The sequence below is a fragment of the Podarcis gaigeae genome (genome assembly GCF_964106915.1).
Source record: "Podarcis gaigeae genome assembly, chromosome: 17".
Classification (NCBI taxonomy): domain Eukaryota; kingdom Metazoa; phylum Chordata; class Lepidosauria; order Squamata; family Lacertidae; genus Podarcis; species Podarcis gaigeae.
Window position 1 is genome coordinate 37,177,105 of NC_139694.1, and position 26,490 is coordinate 37,203,594.

At 45.5% G+C, this 26,490-nt stretch overlaps 2 protein-coding genes and 1 long non-coding RNA gene across 10 annotated transcripts in view; 1 reads left to right on the forward strand and 2 right to left on the reverse strand.

Moving 5' to 3' along the window:
• Positions 1-12,477, forward strand: part of PFKFB1 (6-phosphofructo-2-kinase/fructose-2,6-biphosphatase 1) — a 24,678-nt gene extending 12,201 nt beyond the window's left edge. For 3 of the 6 annotated variants that reach the window (XM_083719252.1, XM_083719251.1, XM_083719250.1), the window contains exons 5-15: positions 45-119; positions 1,990-2,046; positions 2,884-3,005; positions 5,351-5,558; positions 7,115-7,261; positions 7,768-7,872; positions 8,123-8,252; positions 8,541-8,603; positions 9,915-9,979; positions 10,726-10,863; positions 11,943-12,477. In XM_083719252.1, the coding sequence (XP_083575378.1) occupies positions 45-119; positions 1,990-2,046; positions 2,884-3,005; positions 5,351-5,558; positions 7,115-7,261; positions 7,768-7,872; positions 8,123-8,252; positions 8,541-8,603; positions 9,915-9,979; positions 10,726-10,863; positions 11,943-12,002 (1,170 nt within the window). In that variant the 3' untranslated portion in view covers positions 12,003-12,477. The remainder of the gene's footprint in view (positions 1-44; positions 120-1,989; positions 2,047-2,883; positions 3,006-5,350; positions 5,559-7,114; positions 7,262-7,767; positions 7,873-8,122; positions 8,253-8,540; positions 8,604-9,914; positions 9,980-10,725; positions 10,864-11,942) is intronic. The other 3 variants (XM_083719255.1, XM_083719253.1, XM_083719254.1) reach the window with 2 other exon arrangements.
• Positions 1-25,988, reverse strand: part of LOC310835343 — a 233,228-nt gene extending 207,240 nt beyond the window's left edge. Inside the window, exon 1 of the long non-coding RNA XR_014559575.1 lies at positions 25,929-25,988. This is a non-coding gene — a long non-coding RNA (uncharacterized lncRNA). The remainder of the gene's footprint in view (positions 1-25,928) is intronic.
• LOC310835058 (non-structural maintenance of chromosomes element 3 homolog) lies at positions 12,364-20,015 on the reverse strand. 3 transcript variants are annotated; one of them, XM_083719752.1, is made up of 11 exons: positions 19,931-20,015; positions 18,967-19,025; positions 17,933-18,043; positions 17,468-17,531; positions 17,051-17,130; positions 16,427-16,518; positions 15,431-15,510; positions 15,302-15,347; positions 15,092-15,154; positions 14,081-14,195; positions 12,364-12,889 (listed from the first exon to the last, which is right to left on the reverse strand). In XM_083719752.1, the coding sequence occupies exons 1-11, from the start codon at positions 19,998-20,000 to the stop codon at positions 12,809-12,811; spliced, it is 861 nt and encodes a 286-aa protein (XP_083575878.1). In that variant the 5' UTR covers positions 20,001-20,015; the 3' UTR covers positions 12,364-12,808. The 3 variants fall into 3 exon arrangements, with proteins under 3 accessions (XP_083575878.1, XP_083575879.1, XP_083575880.1); XM_083719753.1 differs by lacking the exon at positions 19,931-20,015 and adding an exon at positions 19,542-19,602; XM_083719754.1 differs by lacking the exon at positions 19,931-20,015 and adding an exon at positions 19,538-19,551.
• Positions 25,989-26,490: the final 502 nt, after the last annotated feature.

Here is a 26,490-nt window from a genome sequence, read left to right on the forward strand (position 1 = left end):
TAGATTGCACCCTTGTTCCACCGCCTCGCTCTTCCCTTGCACAGGTTTTTGATGCCACCAACACCACGCGGGAACGCCGGACCCTCATCCTGCAGTTTGCCAAGGAGAACGGCTACAAAGTAAGCAGTCAAGTGAGCAGCCCATAGGCGGAGGATTTCGTCAGAGTCCCCTGTGCCAAAAGTTGTGTGTGAAGGGAACTCGGGTTCTAAATTCTCCATTTAGGAGTATTCCTTTAAGGCAGGGGTGGCCAACTCCCAGTGGCGTAGCGTGGGGGGTGCAGGGGGGCCCAGCCGCACCAGTCGCAACATCTGGGGGTTAGGGTTAGGGGGTGCAAATCCACGGGTTAGGGGGCGCAAATTACTTGCCTTGCCCCGGGTGCTGACAACCCACCCTACGCCACTGCCAACTCCCAAGAGACTGCGATCTACTCACAGAGTTAAAGACTGGCAGTGATCTACCCCCTTTTTTGGGGGGGTTCAGGTCAAAGTTGTTGAGCTCTTTTTAGAGACGAGGAAAGACCCGTTTATGGGGGGTGCAGGGCAAAAAAGGGGAACCAAACTTGTTAAAACTTCTTTGGGAGGAGACAGTGATCTACCAGTGATCTACCACAGACGTCCAGTGATCTACCAGAAGATCACGATCTACCTGTTGGACATACCTGCTTTAAGGCATGGGCAGGCAAACTAAGGCCCGGGGGCCGGATCCAGCCCAATCGCCTTCTTAATCCGGCCCGCGGATGGTCCAGGAATCAGCGTGTTCTTACATGAGTAGAATGTGTCCTTCTTTTATTTAAAATGCATCTCTGGGTTATTTGTGGGGCATAGGAATTCATTCATTTTTTATTTTTCCCCCAAAATATAGTCTGGCCCCCCACAAGGTCTGAAGGACAGTGGACCAGCCCCCTGCTGAAAAAGTTTGCTGACTCCTTTTTTAAGGTGGCAGCAGCAGCACTTTGGAACTCCCTGCCTGTTGATATCAGGCAGGCACCATCACTGTTCCATTTTAGACATCTGCTGAAAGCTTTTCTGTTTCAGCAGGTCTATCTGGATACATAATTTGGTTACATCTGTTCTTAAATTTATTATGGATGTTTTATTGGACTTTAATTGTTTTAGAGGTTTTTAAACAGTTGTAAACATGTTTTTTTAATTGTATTTTTCTATCAGAATGAATTTATACAAAATTTATACAGAATGAATTATGAAAACTAAGGGTTTGCTTGATGGGCATACCTTTGCTCATTCACTGTTAGCGGACAACGGGGGTCTTTTTCAGTGGGCTCCAGATCTCCTGCCACATTTTACACACACACACACGGCAGCTGGGAAAATTAGAAAGTGCGGTTTTGGTGAGACCCCCAGCCACACACTTACTTTCCCAGAGACATCTATTCATATAAATTAGCACATGTGAATTTATGTTATGCCAGTAACATAACGTAAGTACCCTTAAGTACCAAGCATTGCCCTTGGTTAGAGATCCATATGGGGAAAAGGAAGAGATAACAGGTATCCCCCATCAAAAAAATTACGATGCTATTTGCACAATGAAGAACATATTGCTACAACCACAATGAGACATCTGCAAGCATAAAAGTCAAAACCTGAGATCCTTATAAATATATCTCTGCACCCAAACCAACATTTGTGTTGAAATCTCAGCATGTGTTAATGAAAATGGGAGACATGGAGGCATGGTCTTCACCCCCCAATAATTGAAATAAATACGATAGAGATTTTGTTTCCTGGGTATATTTGTACTTTCTTACTTTGCACTGTCATCTCTGGCCAAATAGATTTTGAAGACTTTTTAAAAGCACCGCAAAAGCCTGTAAAATTTGCTCACCAGTAGCAACCCTTCCACTTTGTACTCCTTCATATTCTCTGGGGAGGGGGGAAGCAACCATCTGGCTCCGGCCACCAAAAGAAAACTGTTCAGATGCTTACCACCTACGTTCTCCTGCCATGACATATCACTCTGTCACTACAGGTCTTCTTCATTGAATCTATCTGCGATGACCCTGATATCATCCAGGAGAATATCAAGGTAAGACCTCTCTTTTCTTTTGCACCAGATCAGCCTTTGTGGCAATGCTTAGAGAAGTGTGAATGTCCCAAGGGCACCTGTGTTCCAGTGCATGCATGGGCTGCGGAATGGTGACTAGATAGGTTCACATGAAAATGTGAGCTGAAATGAATTTCTCTGGCACTGAAAATGGGGCTAAGTGCTTGTGAGCCCTGCCTTCAATGAAGCACAGCATCCCAAACCTAGCATCCTTTTCCTGCCATCCTACTGGCAGGAGAGGATCAACACCATCCTTTTTCTTAAGCTTACACCATGTAATGGTTCTAAGGGGTTGCTCGTGCGTAAGTTGCCGCCACTCCTGGCTAGGTTACCTGGTTGAACCCTTTCTGTCTGGACAGCCCTTCACTTCGTGGCTGTCTCAGTCACTGGCAGAATCTGTCAGTGGGCGTTTCTTAAACTTCTTCCAGCAAAGAAGTTCTTTGACACCAAGTCTCCTCCTACTCTCCCTGCGCGGAAGTCTTCTGCGCAGGGAGGGTGTGGGCAGCGGAGTACCTGTGCTCTCCCCGCTGGTCTCCGGTGAAGAGTCCTGGAGCCTCCTCTCCGATTCCCCCACCTGCCCCCCTTCTCCACTGGTGTTACGCTGATTTCCTTCTCCAGCAGATGGGCTGCCTCTCTCCCTACTGGGACCCTCTCAGGCATCCCTCTGGAGCCTTCCCTCTGCCTCTAGCTCCGATGGCAGTTCCCTGACACACCAATATGGATTCAGCCTGACTGGTTGTGTGTGTGTGTGTGTGTGTGTGTGTCCCTTTCTCCATCCTTGTCTTGCCTCGTTGTTTTGCTTCCTCACATCACCCACAGCAAGTGAAGCTGACCAGCCCTGACTATAAGGACTGCAACCGAGATGAAGTGGTGGAGGATTTTCTCAAGCGGATCGAGTGCTACCAGAAAACCTACCAACCACTCGATGACGACTTGGACAGGTGAGAAGGCAGTTCTGCCACTGCTTGCAAGGCCTGCCTTGCAAAGGGGAGGGAACGCTATGTGTATTCCATATACACTGGTACCTCGGGTTACAGCTGCTTCAGGTTACATACGCTTCAGGTTACAGACTCCACTAACCCAGAAATAGTACCTTGGGTTAAGAACTTTGCTTCAGGATAAGAACAGAAATCATGCGGCAGCAACACCGAGGCACCATTAGCTAAAGTGGTACCTCAGGTTAAGAACAGTTTCAGGTTAAGAATGGACCTCCAGAACGAATTAACTTCTTAAACCGAGGTACCACTGTACCAAACTTGTTGGTAGTCTGAATTTGCAGCAAAGGGGATTTCAACAGCAGCAGCAGCAAGCTGCTCATGGGGTGTACAAAAGGTTGAAAATAACTCTGGGCCTTCCATTAAAAGTAAAAACGTAATATGAGAACTGCCTTGCTGGGTTCAGATGGGCTTCCCCTGTTTTCCCACAGCATTTGGTTCTCAAGAAGTACACTGCCTGGCACATGGAGGCTCTATTAAGCTGCCATGATTATAGACATTTATGGACCTATTTACTCTGTTTTAAAACATGTTTATACTACCTTTCCTCATACCAGACTGCAGGGAAGCGTGCAACCATCACCCCGCTTTCTTACTGGTTCTTGACTATCTCATACACCAAAGTTTAGTACTGAATTTGCTCCCCAAGATTCCTCAGGGAATTCATAGACAGAGCATGTCATCAGTTGCCTTTGGCTATTCCCAGCACTTTGTATTCACAGATCTGCTGCTGTACACAGAGCCGATCTTTGGCTCTAGGACCCTCGTACCTATGGGACCGCCTCTCCTGGTTTGTCCCACCGAGGACCTTATGGTCTTCAAATAAAAACATCTTGGAGATCCCGGGACACAGGGAGGTTAGGCTGGCCTCAACCAAAGCCAGGGCTTTTTCGGCTGTGGCCCCGATCTGGTGGAAAGCTCTGTCACAAGAGAGTAGGACTTGACATCTTTCCGCAGGGCCTGCAAGACAGAGCTGTTCCACCAGGCCTTTGGCTGAGGCACAGTCTGACCCCCTCCTTTGGTAATCCTCACAGAACTCTAGCCCAATGGTTGCCATTAATTTGATTCTGAATTGATTTTAGAATTAATTGATTTTAGAATGCTGTGTTACTTTTATTGTTGTTAGCCACTCTGAGCCCAGCTTTGGCTGGGGAGGGCAGGATATAAATAAAATGTTGTTGTTGTTGTTGTTGTTGTTGTTGTTGTTGTTGTTGTTGTTGTTGTTATTATTATTATTATTATTATTACTACTACTACTACTACTACTACTACTACTACTACTACTACTATCATGGCTAATAGTTATTTGTGTTGCGTAAGCTACTCATTATTATTCTGTAGTATAAAATTCCGTAAGTTTATTACGCAACGAATGAGCAGCGCAGAATTCCCCAGGGACAGGATCACACTTCAAAACGACCTTGACAGATTAGAGAACTGGGCCAAAACAAACAAGATGAATTTTAACAGGGAGAAATGTAAAGTATTGCACTTGGGCCAAAAAAATGAGAGGCACAAATACAAGATGGGTGACACCTGGCTTGAGAGCAGTACATGTGAAAAGGATCTAGGAGTCTTGGTTGACCACAAACTTGACATGAGCCAACAGTGTGACGCGGCAGCTAAAAAAGCCAATGCAATTCTGGGCTGCATCAATAGGAGTATAGCATCTAGATCAAGGGAAGTAATAGTGCCACTGTATTCTGCTCTGGTCAGACCTCACCTGGAGTACTGTGTCCAATTCTGGGCACCACAGTTCAAGAAGGACACTGACAAACTGGAACGTGTCCAGAGGAGGGCAACCAAAATGGTAAAGGCCTGGAAACGATGCCTTATGAGGAACGGCTAAGGGAGCTGGGCATGTTTAGCCTGGAGAAGAGGAGGTTAAGGGGTGATATGATAGCCATGTTCAAATATATAAAAGGATGTCACATAGAGGAGGGAGAAAGGTTGTTTTCTGCTGCTCCAGAGAAGCGGACACGGAGCAATGGATCCAAACTACAAGAAAGAAGATTCCACCTAAACATTAGGAAGAACTTCCTGACAGTAAGAGCTGTTCGACAGTGGAATTTGCTGCCAAGGAGTGTGGTGGAGTCTCCTTCTTTGGAGGTCTTTAAGCAGAGGCTTGACAACCATATGTCAGGAGTGCTCTGATGGTGTTTCCTGCTTGGCAGGGGGTTGGACTCGATGGCCCTTGTGGTCTCTTCCAACTCTATGATTCTATGATAGGGAGTCTCACACGGACTGTGCAAGGGCTTCTAATCTCACCCTCTCCAACTCAACATCCACAGGTCCCTGTCCTACATCAAAATCTTCAACGTTGGCAGTCGGTACCTGGTGAACCGGGTTCAGGACCATGTACAGAGCCGCACAGTCTATTACCTGATGAATATCCACGTGACGCCCCGCTCCATCTACCTCAGTCGGCATGGGGAGAGTGAGCTCAACCTGAAAGGCCGCATTGGGGGTGACTCTGGACTGTCTGAGCGCGGCACACAGGTAAGGCAGAACCCTACCCGCCAATCAAAAGGCAAAAAACAGGTTTTTCTTACTGTGAATTCCTGTGTTTAAAGAAGGATGGAAGCACTGTCACTGCTATTTCGGAATAACCTTCCCTGTTGATTTCTCCTTGTTGACGGGTCCGTTTTCAGCTTCCTCCAAACTAAACTGGGAAAGCTAGTAGAATCCTATCTGGGTAAAGTGGTAAGAAATGGCATACGTCCCATTACTGGTGGCATTAGGGCTGGCATATGTCCAGATTTTCCCAGACGTTAACAGGATTTCAAAGGCTGAATTGACGTCTGAGGGAATTTCTGAAAGGCAGCACTCTGTCCTGCATCTCAAGCAAGTCAATCGAAAAATCTTCGGTTTTTTGGCATTTTTGTAAAAGAAAAAGCTCAACAACTTTGGTGGTGTTCTGGTTTTTGCTTTTTGAAATATGGCAACCCTAATTCCTTTTTTTTAAAAAATATTTTTTTTATTAAAGTTTCCACAAATTTATGGCAACCCTAATTCCTATGATACTTTCTGTGCCCACTGAAGACCTTTCTTTCCCAATAAGCCTTTTGAGTGAAGGATGTTGACGATCCCAGTCTGCATCTATATTGACCTTGAAATTATTTTCAAGTATGCTTTTTATTATTGATGTTTAGATCACTTTTTATGGGAAGTGATTCACAAGTGGAATAAGTAAAATGCTAACAATCAACGGGCTTCATGGAAAAGCACAAAGTTGCATTCAACAAAGCAAGGACTTTCACAGAACTTGCTCTCCCTCTTCCCCACCGCCAACATAAGATGCTCTGGAGGGCTGGCGGAAGCACCAGAACAGATGGCAGAATGCACAGGGGGTGGCGATGGAGCGAAGGTTCTGTTGCACAAGCGAAAGTCCTTGCACAAACAGGACAACTTCATTGGATACAACCCCTCACATAGAGGCTGTCATATTTCCCAGACATATTTGAACTTAGGTTTGTTCGGTGTTTCCACAGTTACAGCTCCAACAAAGTTATTCCTGATGAGCAGTCTCCCGTTAATATTTTTAACATGGAAGTGTTTACATGACTCTTTTAACAAAAACCTGTCCTTGAGCTCCAAGATGATGTTGTTCACGCATGAGTGATAAATTTGCAGACACAATTGCCACCACTTCCCCTCTCAGAGAATGCACAACATAGATTCATCAATGCCATTACCTGTATAGTGATACCTCAAGTAACAGAAAGGGTTACTTCTGGGTTTCCCTGCTCGCACATGCGCAAAATGACGTCACGTGCATGCACAGAAGCGCCGAATTGCAACCCGCGCATGCGCAGATGCACCGCTGCAGGTTGCGCTCTTTTCATGTTGCGAACGGGCCTCCGGAACGGATCCCGTTCGCAACCAGAGGTACTACTGTATAGCAGAAAGAAGTGCATTTGTTCTTGCAGTGTCTTGCCCTCAACTTTGGGCAAATTCACACACCAGAGGTTTGAGAATCTCTTGCCTCACAGCAAACCTCTGTCCCTCAGCGCTTCTCCTCACCTTCTGTCTTGTTCTGTCTCTCTGCCTGCCAGTACGCCTGTGCCTTGGCTGGCTTCATCCGCTCCCAGTGCATCCGTGACCTCAAAGTATGGACGAGCCACATGAAGCGCACTATCCAGACGGCAGAAGCGCTGCATGTGCCCTACGAGCAGTGGAAAGCCCTGAACGAGATTGATGCGGTGAGGACCAAGAGGAGATGAGCACAATCCCTTCTTCCCACAGTGAGGGAACTAGGAACTAGGGTCTCGCACTTCTTTAGTCCTAATCCACCAGCCCTGCCTGCTACTAGGAGGCATGGCTTCCTCTTCCAAAATTCCTGATTAGAAGAACAGTTTGGATTTGATATCCCGCTTTATCACTACCTTGAGGAGTCACAAAGCGGCTCACATTCTCCTTTCCCTTCCTCCCCCACAACAAACACTCTGTGAGGTGAGTGGGGCTGAGAGACTTCAGAGAAGTGTGACTGGCCCAAAGTCACCCAGCAGCTGCATGTGGAGGAGCAGGGAACTGAACCCAGTTCACCAGATTATGAGTCCACTGCTCTTAACCACTACACCACACTTTCTCCCCAGAAAGCTAGGGAGTCTAGACATCCCAGCTCCTTCCTTCAACGTATATGCTACTTCCTGTTTTATGCCAAGAATGTAGGCTGAATTCAGATATCCCAGCTTCATTTCCCCCCCAGGGTGTCTGTGAGGAGATGACCTACGAAGAAATCCAGGACCACTTCCCAGAAGAGTTTGCCCTACGAGACCAGGACAAATATCGGTACCGCTATCCTAAGGGAGAGGTAAGGAATGCCCAGTGGGGCATCCGGGGGCTGAGCAAACTTAGCACATCACACGCATGGGAACTGACCTGTGGAACCCAGGGCTCCCAATGGGAAGAGCTGGTTAGGAAGAGGAAGCATGCAGCCTACCATGGAAGAGAGTTATGAAACTCCTCGAGGGAGGGAGGGAGGGAGGGAGGAAGGGAGGGCCTTAGGACCAAAGCCAGGACCAAGGGCATCTCTGGATAACCTAATACTTACATCCACCCAGTCTTACGAGGATCTGGTGCAGCGCTTGGAGCCTGTCATAATGGAGTTGGAGAGACAAGAGAACGTGCTGGTTATCTGCCATCAAGCGGTCATGCGCTGCCTGCTTGCCTACTTCTTGGACAAGAGTGCAGGTACCAGAGTACCCTGTTCTGCATTTGCAGGCTCCCCATTTGAGCCCAAGTCCCTACGGTCTCCTGCAGAGGGTGGGGCATTCTCCCATAAATAGCATTTCCTCCTCATAGCACCCACTGCCAGAAAATGATGGCTTTTCTCTCTTGCAATCTGATATTTGGAGTATTCACTAGTGAGGCTGCTGTTGTTTTCCTCTCCCCACCAATACACCACCCTCCACAGACTAAGGGGCTGGATCCTTGTTCAGTGCTCCTCTTTGTCTCATTTGCTGTTCTCTCTCCATCCAGAGGAGCTGCCTTACCTCAAGTGCCCGCTGCACACCGTTCTCAAGCTCACACCCGTGGCCTATGGTGAGTGTCTGAATCTAGGAGAACAACTCAATACCCTCTTCCTCAAGCAGGAGGCCTGCTGGTGGATTTCAGAAGTCCTGGTTATTTGCTTTAAGAAAGAGCTGGGAGATATCTTACCCCCCCCCAAAAAAATGGGGCTAGGGAACTTTTTTGGCTCCATGGGCAAGATCCCTATTCGGATCTACATTGTAAGCCAAATTCCATCCACCTGTCAAAATTCTTTGCGCTTTGGAAGTCTTCCTCCAACCCCCTTTAAAGCATGTCATTCCAAAACGGTTGAGAATTTACTTAAACCCCCCCCACTTCCAGTATGTTCCCTCCTTCACTGTGGCCGTGGGAGATTAAAAGCTGTTTTCAAGTAATCAAATGCTTGCCTAATAAGCCCAGATGCATATGAGTTCCTTTGCTGCTGCTTGAACTCATCCCTCCATGTGCCAGTAAAGCCAGTTAACCACAGCTTGGCATTTCTTATAAGAACATAAGAGGCTGCTGGATCAGACCAGTGGCCTTACAAAGAAGCCACAATTTGCAAGCCAACTTTAAACCATGAACGCCCTATTGCTCCCCTTCACTATTTGTCTGTTGTTACTTCAATCTAAATCTTCAGGAAAGGCTTCTTAGTTTTGCAGGCACTATTAAAAATAATGAAGTGGGTTTTTTTATAAAAAAAAAACCACCCAGATGACTCTCTCCCAGCTATACTCTCCTAGGGTAGCAGCCTAGGCCTGGTAAAAGAAGAGGGGTAAACAAAAAACAAACAAAAAAAACCCAGCAAGAGCTCCACCAACAACTGCCATGATGGGAGTCCAAGACAGCTTCACTGCCGGGCTGTTCGCCAGCTCAGAATGCTCTTTGAGCTGCCAAGGTCTTCCCTTTAGTCCTGCCTAAGTCAGTCTCCCAGTTTCCAACTAGGACAATTAACTATTCCCTCAGACAAGAAGAAGTGTTTCGATTTGATATCCCGCTTTATCACTACCCAAAGGAGTCTCAAAGCGGCTCACATTCTCCTTTCCCTTCCTCCCCCACAACAAACACTCTGTGAGGTGAGTGGGGCTGAGAGACTTCAAAGAAGTGTGACTAGCTCAAGGTCACCCAGCAGCTGCACGTGGAGGAGCAGGGAATCGAACCCGGTTCACCAGATTACAAGACTACCGCTCTTAACCACTACACCACACTGGCTCTAAAGAAGCTTGTCCCAGCCTATCCTTTAACTGCAAAATGCACATGAGCTGAAAAAAGGCACAGGTGGCCTGTTAAATGCTGGGTACATCCATCAATGTTCATTAATTGTAGGGTTATTATTTGGGATAGGTTGCGAGGTGGAATCGATTTTCCTCAACATTGAGGCTGTGAATACACACCGGGAACGGCCACAGGTAAGCGGGAACCCTGCCACATTGAGAAATATCCCTAACCAAGGATCTAGTTGGATCCTCTGGAAAGGGTCTGTTGAAAGACCTTGCATGCAATTGGAAGAATTCCACATAGCATTGGCTTGCTATAAAGCTTGTCTCCAGGTGATGCTGTTGAGAACCGAGAGCTTTGCTCAGCAGCTGCACCACTTGGCCATACCTGCTGACATCATTCCATGGGGATCCTCCAACAGGAAAGACCACCTTGTTCATACAGTGGTGCCCCGCAAGACGAATGCCTCGCAAGACGGAAAACCCGCTAGACGAAAGGGTTTTCCGTTTTGGAGGTGCTTCGCAAAACGAATTTCCTATGGGCTTGCTTTGCAAGACGAAAATGTCTTGCGAGTTCCTGCGGGGGTTTTTTCCTCCCCCCCCCTTTTCCCAAGCCGCTAAGCCGCTTATCAGCTGATCCGCTAAGCCGCTTATCAGCTGATCCGCTAAGCCGCTCATCAGCTGATCCGCTAAGCCGCTTGTCAGCTGATCCGCTAAGCCGCTCATCAGCTGATCCGCTAAGCCGCTTGTCAGCTGATCCACTAAACCCGCTAAGCCGCTAATAGTGCTAATCCGCTAATGGGCTTGCTTCGCAAGACGAAAAAACCGCAAGACGAAGAGACTCGCGGAATGGATTCTTTTCGTCTTGCGAGGCACCACTGTACTCATATTTGTCCCTCTGTAATATTTTCCTCTTATCTTCCCACCCCCACTCCCAGCATCTTTCCTACAAAGCTAGCCAGGCCCCCTTGTACCGGCACCACCACAATGTGCCAATGGCCAGCCCTCAGCCAACCAAACAACCCTGCTGGAGTGATCTGGGGCGGTCCCCTCCCCCTTGCCTGTTTGGCCCTCAGGTAAAGACTCCCCTACCCTCAGGAGTGGAGGAAGGGGTGTGTGGTGGGGGTGGGCTGCCCTGTGTGTCACCACTGAGGGGGGTGACAAAATGCTGGGCGGCACTCACCGCGCCCGAGCCATGTGTTTCTCTTGGGAGTGACGCGGTGTCTTGGGTGCCCGCAGGCTCCGCGCTGCCCCAAACGGTCTGCCTGCCGCCTCCTCCTCAGCTGTAGGGGGGCTGAGTGGGAGGAGGTAGGCAGACTCCTCAAAGCGCCCGCAGGTGGCTGGCCCTGCCCCTGGGCACAGGGCACACACACTGCCCCAGGCTCCCGATCGTCTTGCTCTACCCTATCCGGCTCACTAACCTAATACTATCCCTCCACAGACCTTAATTGGCTTCACTTGCTGTAAATCCAAGTTCCTGGTTAATTAATTAACCTGGTTAATTAGGTGTGGGTAGTTTTCCAAGCAAATTATTTCTCCTTCGTAGCTACTGGGATAGGGTTGCCATATTTCAAAAAATTCCTGACACCCGCAAAGTTTTTAGGAAGATCCAAAAATTGTTGAGCTTTTTTGGGGAAACATCCCCCCAAAATAGTGATGTTAAGCTTCTGGAGCTGTTTCCGCTGCTTTTTCCATTGCATTGCCATACATCTGGGTTTTCCCTGACATTATGCTGATTGTGCAAAATCCCCCCCCCGCCACACCCTATTTACACCCGAAAACCAGGATGTGTCCGGAATTTTCCCAACGTATGGCAAGCCTATACTGGGAGATGGGAGCAGATTATTATGGCAATACCTTAAAGACAAGGCTGCATTGTGCTGGCCAATTCACATTACACAAGAAAATCATATTTGCAAGGTGGAGCGGTGCAATGGTCTTGCAAATATTGGTCCACATTAGAAGAAATGATAAAATAGAGGTGGCAGAACAGAGGAGTGCAGTGCAGATATTCCACCTCCAATTCTAATGGAACCATTTCACCACGCTAGTTTAATTGGGTGCGGATGGGGTGTTCAGTTCCCCCCTAACTTTGTTTTCTAATTTAAGCTACCGTTCAACCATCTTGCACTTCTTTTCCTTTCTCTTTCTGCAGAATGTGGATGTAGCAAGAAATCCTGAGGAAGCACTAGGCACAGTGCCGGACCATTATTAACCATACTGCTTATATTAAGAGAATCCTACCTTCCATTCTGCTGGCACTCATCCAGGCAACACAGTGCCACCCAGAGAAATAGTGGTGGGTGCAGGAGTTCTGGACCATTTTGCCTGCACACTGCCTTATGAGTGAGTGGGCCTCTTGAATAGCAATTTGTGGTCTAGGATTGCCTGCCATAGGATGTGTGAGGCCCTGGCAGAGACTGTTCACCAAGAAAGAAAAAGGCTGTAAACAAACAATGGGGTGGGTGGGGATGGGATGAAGATAGGCCTGGATTTTAAAGCCCTGTTGTTTTCATTTTGAGACAGTTTAGCACGTGCTTACATTTTCAATAGGATATAAAAACATTTGCTCCGACTGGATGTGCCCTATATTTTTATTTTGTTTTAATGAAAAAAACCACTATTTACAATGTGTGTTATCTATATTACAGAGGCAGTTAAATAAAGAAATATTCTATATCTGAGTATAACTTTTACCTCTGATCCATATTCTCCTGACCAATATAAAACCATACAAAATTTTTAAAAAAAATTATCACAAAGACGTTGAACTTAACCATCAATCAGACATGTTCTTTATGGATAAATCTTATCGGACTGAAGGATTAAGTGTCCCAAGTGTATTACGGAATCTTTCCTCCATTTGGAGGAAACCAACCAAGCTGCACAGAGTGCTTTATATGGAGCCAAGCCCTATAAAATGAACCTCAAAGCACTTCTCCCAGCTGTACTCATAGAAGGCTGCAGACCCACTTCCACTTGGGGGTTCCAATGACTCCCTGTAATCCAACGCTGTAACAGCTATTTTCTTCTTGCAGCATTGGCCTCTATTTCAGCCTCCTGGTAATGGCTCATCCAGGATTTTGGGTCCCTTTTCTGTATCTGATTGGGGGAGGGAATCAGATGGACACAGTTAGTAAAAAACAGAATTATTACTTTTTGCAAATATTTTTTATTACTTTTCAATTACATATATCCAATATAAGCCACATTCTAACAACAGAATAGAAAGCTATACAAGAAATCAGAACCTTTTCTGCCTGCTCAGATGCTGCCAACATAATTTGGGGGTGTGGAGAGAAAGGAGGAATTCTATGCAGAAGAACCAGAATCAGGCTGCACCTCTTAAAAAAGCAGTATAGGATCTGTGAAACTGCACAAGAGCTAACATTCCAGTATCACGTGTTGCAAGCAAGTTGCTCTCCCCTATGACTGCAGAGAAGAGCCTGAATACATTTGAAAGATGTCTAGGAAAAGCTCAGAAGTTGAGAGTGATCAACTGAGGAAAGCTAACAATGGGCAGTCCCCTGCAGTTAAGTGTTTGCCTCTATACCCTCATAATCCACATACAGTATTCACAACTGTCAGGGAACTGCCATCAGTGGCGGAGGGAGAGAGCAAAATCCAGAGGGATTCCAGAGAGCATCCTGGGATTGGGAGAGGCAGCCCATCTTCTGGGGAAGAGAATCAGCGTAGCACCAGTGGAGAAGGGGGGCAGATGGGGGAAGCGGCAAGGCGGTCCCATGACCAGCGGGGAGAGTAGGGGTCCTCCGCTGCCTACGCCCTCCTTGCGCAGAAGGCTTTCGCGCAGAGAGAGTAGGAGGAGACTAGGCGTCAAAGAGCTTCTTTGCTGGAAGAAGTTTAAGAAACGCCCACTGACGGATTCTGCCAGCGATTGAGTCAGCCACGGGTGAGTTGCTGTCCGGACAGAAAAGGTTCACTCAGGCAATACACCCAGGTGTTTGCTTACGCACGAGCAACCCCTAGAACCATTACAACAACCTTTACTTTTTTCTCTTTTCTCCATTTCTCTGTTCCATAAATATTTAAATTTTTAAAAATCAGAAAAGGATGGTCTAGTATAAAACATGCAGGATGTACAAACAGGGGAACATTTCTTTCATTTATCCCAGTCCCAGAGTCCGGGCATTCTTAATGCTGGGTAGAGTTTTACTGCAAGTACAGATTTGGCTGAGATCTTTTGGTACAGCCACATGGGCAAACTCTGCAGGCAACAGAGTCTCTCGATGGAAAAATTCGACTGGTCATGCCTTATTAGTAGGTGACTAGTACCTTAGCAACAAACTGTAACACCTCCTTCTTGGAAGTTTCTCTAGCAGCCCGTGGTCCCCATCTGAACTCAAACTCAGGTGGATCAGTGTGTGGGAGGCGAGTATATTCCAGGTACCTAGAAAGTGAGAACTGCATGATCACTGCTACAATCCTTTGTAGGAAAAAGCCATCCCACACACAGGAGAATTGTTGTTTAGTTGTTTAGTCATTTAGTCGTGTCCGACTCTTCGTGACCCCATGGACCAGAGCACGCCAGGCACTCCTGTCTTCCACTGCCTCCCTCAGTTTGGTCAGACTCATGTTTGTACCCCTTCATGGATCACTGCCTTGCCATGGCGAAGGGGCTTGAATAACTCAGAGAAGCTATGAGCTATGCCGTGCAGGGCCACCCAAAATGGACAGGTCATTGTGGAGAGGTTTGACCAAACGTGATCCACCTGGAGCAGGAACCGGCAAGCCACTCCAGTATCCCTGCCAAGAAAACTCCATGGACAAAGACACAGGAGAATAGAAAGGCTAAAAGCTGAAGTATCTGTACTCCAGTTGAGAGTTATCTGATGTCTCCCAGGGTGTGTAAACTCAGCTGGACATTATGAACAGTCAAGCTACAATTTCTGCCATGAATGTGCTCTGTGCACACAAGATTTCAATCCCACACATTTGCGTACAAGGAACAAATGCAATGAACCACTGTTAAAACCCTGTGCAGATTCAAGGAATTTAGCCGTACATCACTACTTCAGAGCACAGATCGTGTTTTGTTTCTGCCTAGGTAAGGGAATCAGATACTTTTGGTTCCTGGAGGAGGATGAAGAGAAAGGTCCCCTTAATAACCTATACAGTATTCTAAACATAATTCCCTTCTCTAAAGGACATATCTGGTCTTGGTCTCCCACCCCATTTTAGGCACTAGAAACAAAACAATGAGTTCTGGATTCTAGTCTCCTAACCAGTACAACACATTTCTCTTCTCTACTAAAAATGTAGAAAGATTTGCAATTCCTGACTCACTTTTGCTTGACGAATTCCTCTGTCACGAGCTTCTTCACATCACCAAATGCCTTGCATCGTCCCCTGGAACGGTTAGAGAATGGGATTTTTGTCAGGGTACATAATATCAGAGGAGCAAGGAGTTATTTGCTTCCCCAATTCCCGAACATAATTCCACCCACTGAAGGGGTTGGGTCTATGATTCAGATGGCTACCCCTGGACAATCATACCTAAGGCTGTCAATTCGCAGCCTCTTCAGCAGCTCCCAAACAGCAGCTGGATGGAAAGAAAGCAAGAGATGAGAGTTTGCAACTGAGGCTACCAAAGAAGTCAGCTGAGCCAAATGGAGTGCAACTCACATTCTTTAGCCACATTGCCCTTCATGAAGATCAGGCTGAGAATGGCAAGGAGGAGCCCCATCTTACAGATGATGTCATCGCTGCAAAAAAAAAAAAAAAAAAGAGAAAGAGATTCAGTCTCCCAACACTGGATTTGGTGTTTTAACTGAAGCTTGGGTTATAAAGCAAGAAACAAACGAACTCAACCAAATGCTTTTGAATTGATAGCTCTGATGCCTTGGCTAAAATGCACGCTGCGAGGAAGAAATAGTGCTGGCCTGGGATCAAAGAATCACACACCAACACTTCCTTTTTGTGTGTTCAGAACCACTTCATCTCGCCTTAGTCAAATGCAGCGCTTGTAATAGTTCAGTTTAACAAAGATCACTGAGTAAGTTGTTTTTTTAAAAAAATCTGAATTATATCTGAAAGCATAGTACCTTAATTGCCAGGTGAACTGAATGTAAATTAAGTTCATTTTGGGGTAGAACATCACACAATTTCTAGGTCATTTTCAAAGTTGATCCTCCTACATGTGTTTCTTAGTCTTTAAACATTGGGGAACCTGTAAACCTAATCATCACAGTTGGGAAAAATAAAAATTTCATATTCCACTCTCTCTCTCTCTCTGTGTGCACGTGCGCTTTCATGTTTCCTTAGTCTTAAGTATATTTTACACATCAGCACAGCAGCCTGTAACATTCTGAATGCAGAAAAAAATTGTTTGCAAAGGGGCTAACATTAACTGGAATTAGTTCCTTGTTGGGCAGGGTGAACCCGAACTAGCTCTTTTTAAAAAAGAAGAGGAAATTAACATTCTAGGTCAGGGATCGTATGGTAGTTGGTAGAGTTGGTCTTGCGCTTCCTTCTGGTAGAACCTTAACGTCTCTCTGAATAATAAAACAACAGGATGATAAGCACCAAGGCCAAAGTGGGGGAAAGAGAGAGAGGGGGTTTCATTTCATTTCCGTTTCAGCTGGGACTGCCAAAAGAGAACCAGAACACTCTTCTGCTTACTCTTCCAAGCTCTGTTCCAGTGGTGGCAATCTATTGATCAAGATGTATGTGGGATTTCTGGAGTCAAGTTCCACCAACTCCAGTCCAAATACCTGACAAAGCAGAAAAAGATAAATACATTCAGACCAGATTGTAATAGGCCAATTTTCTCTTCCACTATTACAATCCCATTTAAAGAAGACAGAAATCACAACTAGATATTAAGAAACGAATCAGTTCTATCCCTGACATAAATTGTATTGCTCAGAATTTGAATCACTGAGTAAGGATCATCCTTCATTGTGGGTCTGGATTTTCCACAATATACTAAAGGCCTAAGAGTAGATAAATACATTCAAGCAATCTCTACAATTTATGCAAAAATTGCCATTTCTTCTCTCCCTATATTCATGTCAAGTCATAGCACGTCAGTCAAGCTGACCTCAAGGACAAAAAACTCTGCTATGCTCCTAGCTTTTTGATGGTCTATCAGCTTCAGAGCCACTGCTTTGGCCTCACTAGACACTGCAGAAATCATCTCTGCAGTCCTGCTTTGAGAGGCTGGCCTTATGAGAATCCACAACTAAAGCAAAATGGATGGAGTCACACACTTCTGCCCAAACCAATAATGGATTCCTCCCTCACCAGCTGAAAGATCCCATTGGCACGTCTGATGATCACAGGAAAGACATCTTTATAGTCTTTGATAACATGTTTCAGAACATCTATAAAGGAGACAGATAGGTTTGTTGACCAGGCCTTCTTACATTGTATTAAATAAAAACCACACAAACATACAAAGCAAAATTCCATTGAAAAAAATCTACACTTAAAAAAAATAATGAAGAGCAATTAGAAAGATATATACTTGACTGAAGCAAAACTTTCAGAACTTGGAAATATGTGCACAATAACTCATAAGGGGTTGGAAACCAAGGAGACCTAGGCAGGACGTCTGGTAGTTCTAGAAGAGCAGAAGTGCCAATACAACTTTGCTTAATCTCACCCTGAAAACAGAATTTGGGTATTTCTGGCACAAACGCAATTTGGTCCTGTTCTTACCTGCCCTTTTAACTGGGATCTTCTTTTGGTCTTTGATCAGAAAAAACTGCACGAGCTCATATGCCTGTAGGGAGAATACAACATAGGCAGTCGGTGGGTCTATGTGTATGCTGCAATGCTGTGGGCACAGAATTCAGTTACCTGAGAATTTCAGCCTTCATTTTAAAAAAAATTCTAGAATTATGACTGCAAATCTGTTTGATAAGTATGTAGACAATCTCAGAACCCAGAACCATGGCTGAATAAGATTTTCAATGGTTGCCAGGGAGGGTTTCAGTATCTTACATCTGCGACAGCTGACAAAACTAGGAAGACCATGCCAATCTGTACATAGTTTACACAAGTCACAAAACTCTATTTTTACTAGCACTTTTTTTCAACTGAATGGACACAGCTCTGGCTATAGCCAATCATGACTGTGAGGCCCCAAAGAAGCATAAACAATTGCAGCAGAGGCTCCTTTACTTTGAGTTCCACTTGATTCCGTGGGCGTTGCCCCAAGGTATGCCGCAGCTGGCTGGGTGTCATCATTAGACTCAGTGTGCCTTCTTCATCATCTGGACCCGTGTGTTGTGCCTGGGTAAGGAAAGAGGATTCATTGTTTTAAAAAGGCTTTGGGATGCAGCTGTAGGATTTACACAGGCCTGTCATCTCTGGAGATGTCAGCTCTGATCTCGTGCTAGCCACATGTAGAGATAAACATGCTTGACATTCTCTGAGCAATTTCTTACCAAGACTACAATCCTATGCACATTAATTTGACTGTAAGACCCTCTGAACCCAATGGAACTTATTTCTAAGTAAACGTGCATTGGAGTGTACTATTAATTGGATTACATTTCTCTGTTGAAAAGCTACAACCTTTCATATATATATAGCTGAACATTTAAGGTTTCAGCAAGTTCTGTAAAACTCAAGTGCAACATGCAAATGCTACCCATCATATCTGAACTGCATAAATGTACTGGAGCCCCAGTCACTAGCCAAAAAGGATGCAGGGCAAAGTGCCGCGTCTGCGCACGCACACGTGTGGAGCGGTTTGTGCTTCTGTACATGCGTGAAGCATGATTTAGTGCTTCTGCGCATGCGCGAGCAGCAAACCCGTTCCAGTACTTCCGGATTTGCCATGGACGTTCGCTGGAATGGACGCTAGACAAGGTGGACGTTCGCAGAGGTATTACTGTATACGTGTTTTAGACACTTGTCTCTACCATATGGAGATTTGCAACCAGCCAGGTATGAAATCTGGATTCTGCTGCCCACCCAAATGCAGGCGATGTTGGTGGCTTAGGGCTATCTTTTACCACTTATGGGTTGCAGCTGGTGAATTATCTTCTTTTCATTCTTATCTTTATGACCTTTTGATTGAATTTTTATGCAGATTGGTGTTTTTACAAGCTACTGTTTAGTTTGAGGGAAGGGGGGGCTGCATCTAGTTTTGTTTGGCAGTATACATTACAACGTATTAATAAATCAAGAAATCAGTCCATGTGCAGTACCTGAGAAGGGCCGGCTCCCTTGCTGCTACGCTTGGTGTGGGACATCTCTCCGACAAGAGCTTGTGGGAAACAGGAAGAGAAAGCTATGGCAGGTGTATTCTTGTCTCCCTTATTTTTGTCACTCAAGAACGAAGCCAGAACATGTCCCCTCCCGACTCCAGTAGAAACTCGGGGTCCAGGGGTACATTTGCCAGTTCCCCACTTCAGAAACTGCCACTCCCCCAAAACACACGCTGCCAACTCCCCATAGCAAAGCAAGGCTCGTTGAGCCTGTAGAAATCATGCAACAGGCAGAAGCTCAACAGGTTAGGCTTCTTAGGAAAAGCGGCGACTACATTTCTGGAAATAAGAAGAAAAAGCAACCCGCCTGCTTTCTGGAAAGCCTGCTGCGCCCCATAACTAAGACTGCCAGCATCCTCCGCCGCCCCCGCCAAAGAGTCAGCAACCCAACAGGCAGCAATCCAACAGGTACAACTCAGGCCGGCGTAGAAGACGGGCGGGGGGCGGAGCCCAACCCGGGTCCTCTCGCTGAGGAAACCCCTAACGCCGCCGGAGCACCAACCACCACGACTCACCTCCTCCGCGGCTCGCACGCAACTGCGCTGCACCGCGCGAGGCCCTCCCTCTCGGCACTTCTGAGCATGCGCGCGCCGAGCCGCTTGCCGACACCCCCCCCCCGGCTTCCCAGTGCGCAGGCGCCTCCGTCTACTCCCGTCTTCGGTCGGCTGTTGCTTAGCAACGCTTCCCTCCGCGGCCTTGGCCTCCTGGTCGTCGCCGCCTCGGTTCCAGCGGCCGCTTCGTTCCCGCCATTTTCTCCTCAGTTTGTTTCTGAGGCAGCGGTCAAAACGGGGCCGCTGGCTGGCGGGGAGGAAAAGAGCCACGAAGGCGGCGTTGGGGGGGGGGCGGAGCCGGATCAGTCGATAATGTCTGCCATAATAAATTCGTTAGGTGCCTCAAGACTCACTTGTATTTGCTTGCGAAAGAGTGAATGGGCCGCTTCTTTGCAACTGAAGAGATTGGGTGGCCTCTGTCATGGTTGCTTTAGCTGAGATTCCTGCATTGCATGGGGTCAGACTCGATGACCCTCGGGGTCCCTTCCAACTCTACAATTTGCACGTTAGCAGCTTGGGTCTGTGCTTGTATACTTGGGAGTAAATAAACTTGAGTTTTCTTCTATAAGGAGGGCTGTTGGTGCCATGCTTTGTGTACCACATACTGCTTCTCCCGCAACCCCAACCCCCATTTAACTCAAATGCAGCAAGTGCATATTTCTCCCAGCTGCAGCTTCGGCGGGCTGTGTGCATTCAAGAGCCTCTCTTTCCACACTACTGTTTTGTTGTTTAGTCGTGTCCGCCTCTTCGTGACCCCCTGGACCAGAGCACGCCAGGCACCCCTGTCCTCCACTGCCTCCCGCAGTTTGGTCAAACTCATGCTGGTCGCTTCGAGAACACTGTCCCACCATCTCGTCCTCTGTCGTCCCCTTCTCCTTGTGCCCTCAATCTTTCCCCACATCAGGGTCTTTTCCAGGGAGTCTTCTCTTCTCATGAGGTGGCCAAAGTACTGGAGCCTCAGCTTCAGGATCTGTCCTTCCAGTGAGCCCTCGGGGCTGATTTCCTTAAGAATGGAGAGGTTTGATCTTCTTGCAGTCCATGGGACTCTCAAGAGTCTCCTCCAGCACCAGAATTCAAAAGCATCAATTCTTTGGCGATCAGCCTTCTTTATGGTCCAGCTCTCACTTCCATACATCACTACTGGGAAAACCATAGCTTTTAACTATACAGACCATTGTTGGCAAGGTGATGTCTCTGCTTTTTAAGCAGCTGTCTAGGTTTGTCATTGCTTTTCTCCCAAGAAGCAGGCGTCTTTTAATTTTGTGGCTGCTGTCACCACATGCAGTGATCATGGAGCCCAAGAAAGTAAAATCTCTCACTGTCTTTTGTTCAGGTAACACTACTGTTACCGGAACAAAATTGTCCCAGGAGCTGCATTTGAGTAAAAAAGGGAAGAAGCAGGGCGAGGGGGGCAGTCAGGCCACAATCACATTATAGCAAGGAACTGAAGATTTCAAAGGAAATTAAAGAATCAACTTCAGAATCTGAAAGGGCGGCACTGGCTTGGAGGTGGAGAAAAGGCTCCCTGTTTTGCTAGAAGGGGCACTCTTTCTCTTCTCCCCACAGCAGTTCTTCACGGATGGATACAAATCACCCCGCTTAAAATGCAGCTAGGTCATTTCTTCCTCAGTTTGCATCAAAGCTGGTCGGGATGGCGGGGATGCATCAAAACTCAACGTTTCATAATAAATGGCAGCATAGATACAGGATACATAGGAACTGTGGCTGACGTGTGTGCACCACTTCCCAAACCAGTGGTAAACAGGAATTTATACACAGCCTCTGTAAAGGCAACCAAGGCCAGCCCTACCATGAGGCAGAGTAAGGCTGCTGCCTCAGGTGGCAAATTCTGTGTGCCATGATCTCTGCCCTGCAGAGGCAGATTTAGCGGAGCATGGCCAGTTTGGTTGCACTGGACGCAGACCCTTGGGGCATAGCTGTCAACATTTCCCTTTTTTTAAGGGAAATTCCCTTATTCCGAATAGGATTCCTCGCAAGAAAAGGGAAAAGTTGTCAGCTATGCCTTGGGGGCGCTGCAACTATGATGTAGTTGGCGGGAGGCGCCAAACTTTGGCGTCACACAGGGCGCCACTCGGTAGTGTGCGGTGAAATGTTTTGTAGGGAAACCTTTAGGGCCAGAGGCACCAGCTTGCAAGGGCGATGCAGGGAGCAGACAGTGTACGCATGAGCATCATGCCTCCTTCCCTAAGCCAGGCAGAAGCTTCCCAGGCTTTGAGAAGGATGGAACCAGGGGAACTTTTAGGGGCTAGCCAAGTCCGCTGACCACACACAACTGGTGCCACAGAAATCTGAGCCCCTAAGCTAGTTTGCTGCCCTAGTATGGCTGGTGCACCAATGAGGCGACCTGAGGCATCTCATCCCACTGGGCTGTGGGCCCAGATCTGTGGCGTTGGAGGGAAGCGTTGGTGGCACATCTTGCCTCAGGTACCAAAAGGTCTCAGGCTGGCCCTGTGTGCAGCAGAACAGAAAACGTATGCTGTTTGCTGAAAACAGCTTGCAGATACTTAATTGGCTTAGGATTTTATTTAGGTTAAGTGATGAATTAATATGTTTAATTTCATAATGTGAAGATCTAAGGATGCTAATGTTTAAGTTAAATTATTTTAAGAACTATGATTTGGAAAACCGTTAAAAGGACATGCAATGAAATTCAACCAAGGGGAAGCAAGGAAGTCACTTAACAATGTTAATAAGTGTAATTTTTAATACGGTTATGATTTTTGTTTGTTTGTTTTATGTGTTTGTTTGTTTGTTTGTTTGTTTATAATGTTGTGAAAACAAAAATAAATAAATAAAAGGGAAAAAAGAAAAGAAAGCGTATGCTGTTTGTAGGTTCTTTCGAGAAGTTTTCATTATTATGCTGTTATACATTACATACTACAGTTATTAAAATTTCCAGAGAAGTAGCTGTGTTAATCCATGAAACCTTAGGCCATAATAAACGAGTTATCAGTCTTTAAGATACACAAGACTCTTTGTTGTTATTGATTATATCTATTTTTTAAACCCCACAAAAACGTGTGTGTTTTTGTGTCTCTGTGTGAAATAGTAGGTAGTGAACCCTGACTGGCACTAAAAATGTTACTAAAATTCAAACAGATGTAAACTCTTCCATTCTATATAAAACTTTTTCCAGTGAGTAATTTGTCTCCCCAGTCTCTCTATGGCAGGATCCAGGTTATACACACCAAAGTGGAAACCTCCCAGTTAAATAGGCTTTGGCATTCCTTAGCAGAGGTACAAATCATTGGTTAGTCATGGCTGCTTATTCCTGACACTACTGGAACTGAACAACTATAAGATTCATGTGCAACTTATTCTAGTAGGGTAGTATTATTGCTAAAGGATACAATTAAGTGTTTGGTGAGGGTTGTTTTTGTTTTTTTTAAAGAAACACAATAATGGTTGGAGTCAGCCCAAGGGAATTGTGTTCTGACTTTCTGTGTTAGGCCTGTCACTGGCAGCCCAAGCCTATTCCCTTTCCAGCCACATCATCTTCAACAGGCTCAGGCCAGAGAAGGATATGGCCTTTGGCAGAAAGATCAGAAGGTAGTGGCTCTGGAATAAGGAGTCACTGTTTCAGATGTGGAAAGCAAAATACATTTTGGGGTAGCAGAACGGTGCTTTAACACAACTTCAGAAGGGTCATTGCCATTCATCCTCAATATAGAGAAGGCAAAATCCATTGCTTTACTATATTCTTTCATTCGCAGTCCCACTACTTTTATACATTTTGTCACTTTTTCGCTTAATAAATAATTAGTTGCAGTATTTTTTCCTCATTTTTATCAGCTTGTCTGATCTAAAGTTGTTGGCAATGGAGGCTCCTTTTGTGTGGGGGCTCTTTCAAATTAGCACCTCTCTCCACAAAAAAAAATGAGGCATTGCAATCCCTGCCTAAGGTCTTACAGCACCTCGTTAAGCAAATTTAAATTTACTGCTTAGTTTTTGCCAAATGTGGCTGTCAATAGAGAGCTCACAGAAATGAAACAGGTATCCAACCAATTTCATGAACAGGAAAACAACCATGTTGAGCAAATAGATAAAATTTTGCAAGACAAAATATTGCCTGTGACATCACTAAAGCAGCACTAGGTTAATCTGCTGTGAAACTGCATTTACAAGCTTCCCTGCAGGGTCAAGGTCCTGATAAGGCTAGTTCTGGTACTTTCTTGGAGATGCCTTCTATGGAACAGCACTGTTTGGCTACTTCATGTGATATCACTAATCCTGCACCTCAAAGCAAGTTTTCAAAATGGGGATGGGGACTTCCAGTTAATTCTGTGTGGAATTACCGTTTAAACTCTGTTTTCAGGTAACACTGAATCACTAACGCTAAATTCAGTAATACTAAATCACCCTAGTGAGGAAGCAATGGTTCTGAGAAAGACAGAGAGAAAGAGACATGTTTCTTATGACATCTGGTTCTGCCCTTAGTCACTAATGTTATGCTACTCCAGCTCTGCAAAACACAGCAGTTCTTCTGTGCTGTTCCTGTTCAGTAGTTAGCACCTCTAGGAACTGGGATAGGATAGAAATAGGCTGGCCCATGGAATCAAGCCAGAGTTCCCAGTGGAGACAGTGCTGGTTTATTCTCCTCCGTCCAAGCAGCAAACACCAACACTTTGCCAGCATATTCTAATTAAAAAAAAACAACCACTTGGACGTGCTTTTGGAACTGCAAATCTTAAAGATTATTCTGTTGATTATGATGGCAATAATATATTTCCCTTTAGCCTTGCAAGATCAAAGAGATCTGTCAGTCTCTATTTTTATCGAGTTATTCCATGTCATAATTTCTTATGCAGGGCATTTGGATAAAAGTTACCCACAGGGCATCTAGACCACCTCATGCTTTTGTGCAATCTCAGTTCATTTAAATTGAGCTTGTTCATGGAGTCCATTGTTTAAAATATAACTTTGTTGGGTTGTCTGAAGAAGGAAGTGCAGCAGAAATATATTAGTAGAACCTTTTCCCATCCATTTCTGCTAAGTAAACTTTAGTATAGATAATTACCTGGGGACTTTTGATATGACAAAGGCACTTCTCTTGTTGCTTGTGAACCTCTTAAATTGTTTGCAGTTTGGCCAGGGGTGGCCCAAGAATTGCAATTCCTAAGCCGAAAAATGCAAATGGCACCCCACCTCACCAATTAAAATGATGAACAACCTACCAGGGATTTCTCTTGTGCAAACCTTGTTGAAATTGAGGAATGGCTGTAGCTCAGTAGCAGAGCATCTGTTTTGCATGCAGAAGGTCCCACATTCAGTTCCTGGCATCTCCAAGCAGGGCTGGGGAAAAGCCCTATCTGAAAGCCCAGAGAGCCTTTGCCAGTCAGTTTAGACAATACTCATCTGGAAGTGCCAGTGCTCTGACTTGGTCTAAAGCAGCTTTCTATAGTTGTTCCTCTCAACAAGTGCTCTACTGTGTTCTTGTGCAGCTGCCATTCATATCAGTGGCCCTCAAACTGGAAAGCATCCTAGCAAATTATTATCCATCATCAGATCTGCCTGTCTGCAACTCTTTTTTTCCTTCAATTTTTTTAATTAATTTTTTAAAAAAAAATAATTAATTTAATCTTTTTATTAATTTTCCAAACAAATTTAAGGCGAACAAACAAACAAACAAACATCCTAATTGTAATTAAAAACAATCTTAATAACATTGTTAAGTGACTTCCTCGAATCCCCCTGGTTGAATTTCATTGTATATCATTTTAACTGTTTTCCAAAATCAATTTTCTGAATTTTTTTTTTAACTTAATCACTTAACATCTTTCATTCTTTCTAATTTAGCTTTAAACATCTTAAATCCTACCCTTACATATTTAAATCCTAAGCCTATCTAATATTTGCAAGCTTTTCCACTTAAGTTAGCTAAGTAGTCTTTAAATTTTATCCATTCTTCCTGGTACACCTCCTCCTTCTGGTCGCGGACTCTTCCAGTCAGGTCGGCTGTCTGTGACTATTAAAAGTGTCCACACAATCTATCTAAAGCAGGGATGGAGAAGTTGCAGCTTTCCAGATGTTGTTTGACTCCTAACACAAATAATCTGGGACCATTGTGCATGCTGGCTGGGGCTGATGGGAACAGGAGTCCAACAATATTTGAAGGGTAACATGTTCTGCATTTAAAGCAACCAACACAACTTGCCTCATGTTCAGCTGGTCACGGAGCAAGGTGGCTCTTTCCAAACTTAATGACAGAGCAGCAGAGATCATGTTCCCCTGTGCAGAGACATTTAAATATCCAGAGTTCTGCAAGAACAACCACAGATACTCTGATTGCAACCAGTGTGTAGTGGCTTTTTAAATGGATTAAGGAAATACCGTATTTTTCGCTCTATAAGGCGCACCAGACTATAAGACGCACCTAGTTTTTGGAGGAGGAAAACAAGAAAAAAGGTATTCTGAATCTCAGAAGCCAGAACAGCAAGAAGGATCGGTGCGCAGTGAAAGCAGCAATCCCTCTTGCTGTTCTGGCTTCTGGGATAGCTGCGCAGCCTGCATTCGCTCCATAAGACGCACAAACATTTCCCCTTACTTTTTAGGAGGGAAAAAGTGAGTCTTATAGAGCAAAAAATACGGTAAATGTAATGGAGGCCATGGCTACTCCCCATGATAGGGTGGTGCATCTTTGAATAAAAACAATAGGTGACAGCCATCTTCTGATCCAGCAAATGTGCATGTGAGATAGAGAGAGGTATTTGTGGGCAAATTATGTGAAATTTGCAAGCACTAACAAAAGAAGGATGTTAGGACATGAGTATAAAATAGGAGTTACCTGTATTAAATCAAAAGTGCTAGTGAAGAACCAAGAGAAGTGGGAGGTCCTGGGTTTCCCTCTATTTCTCCCTGCCCTTATTCCATAATCTAACCAGTACAAGTCAAC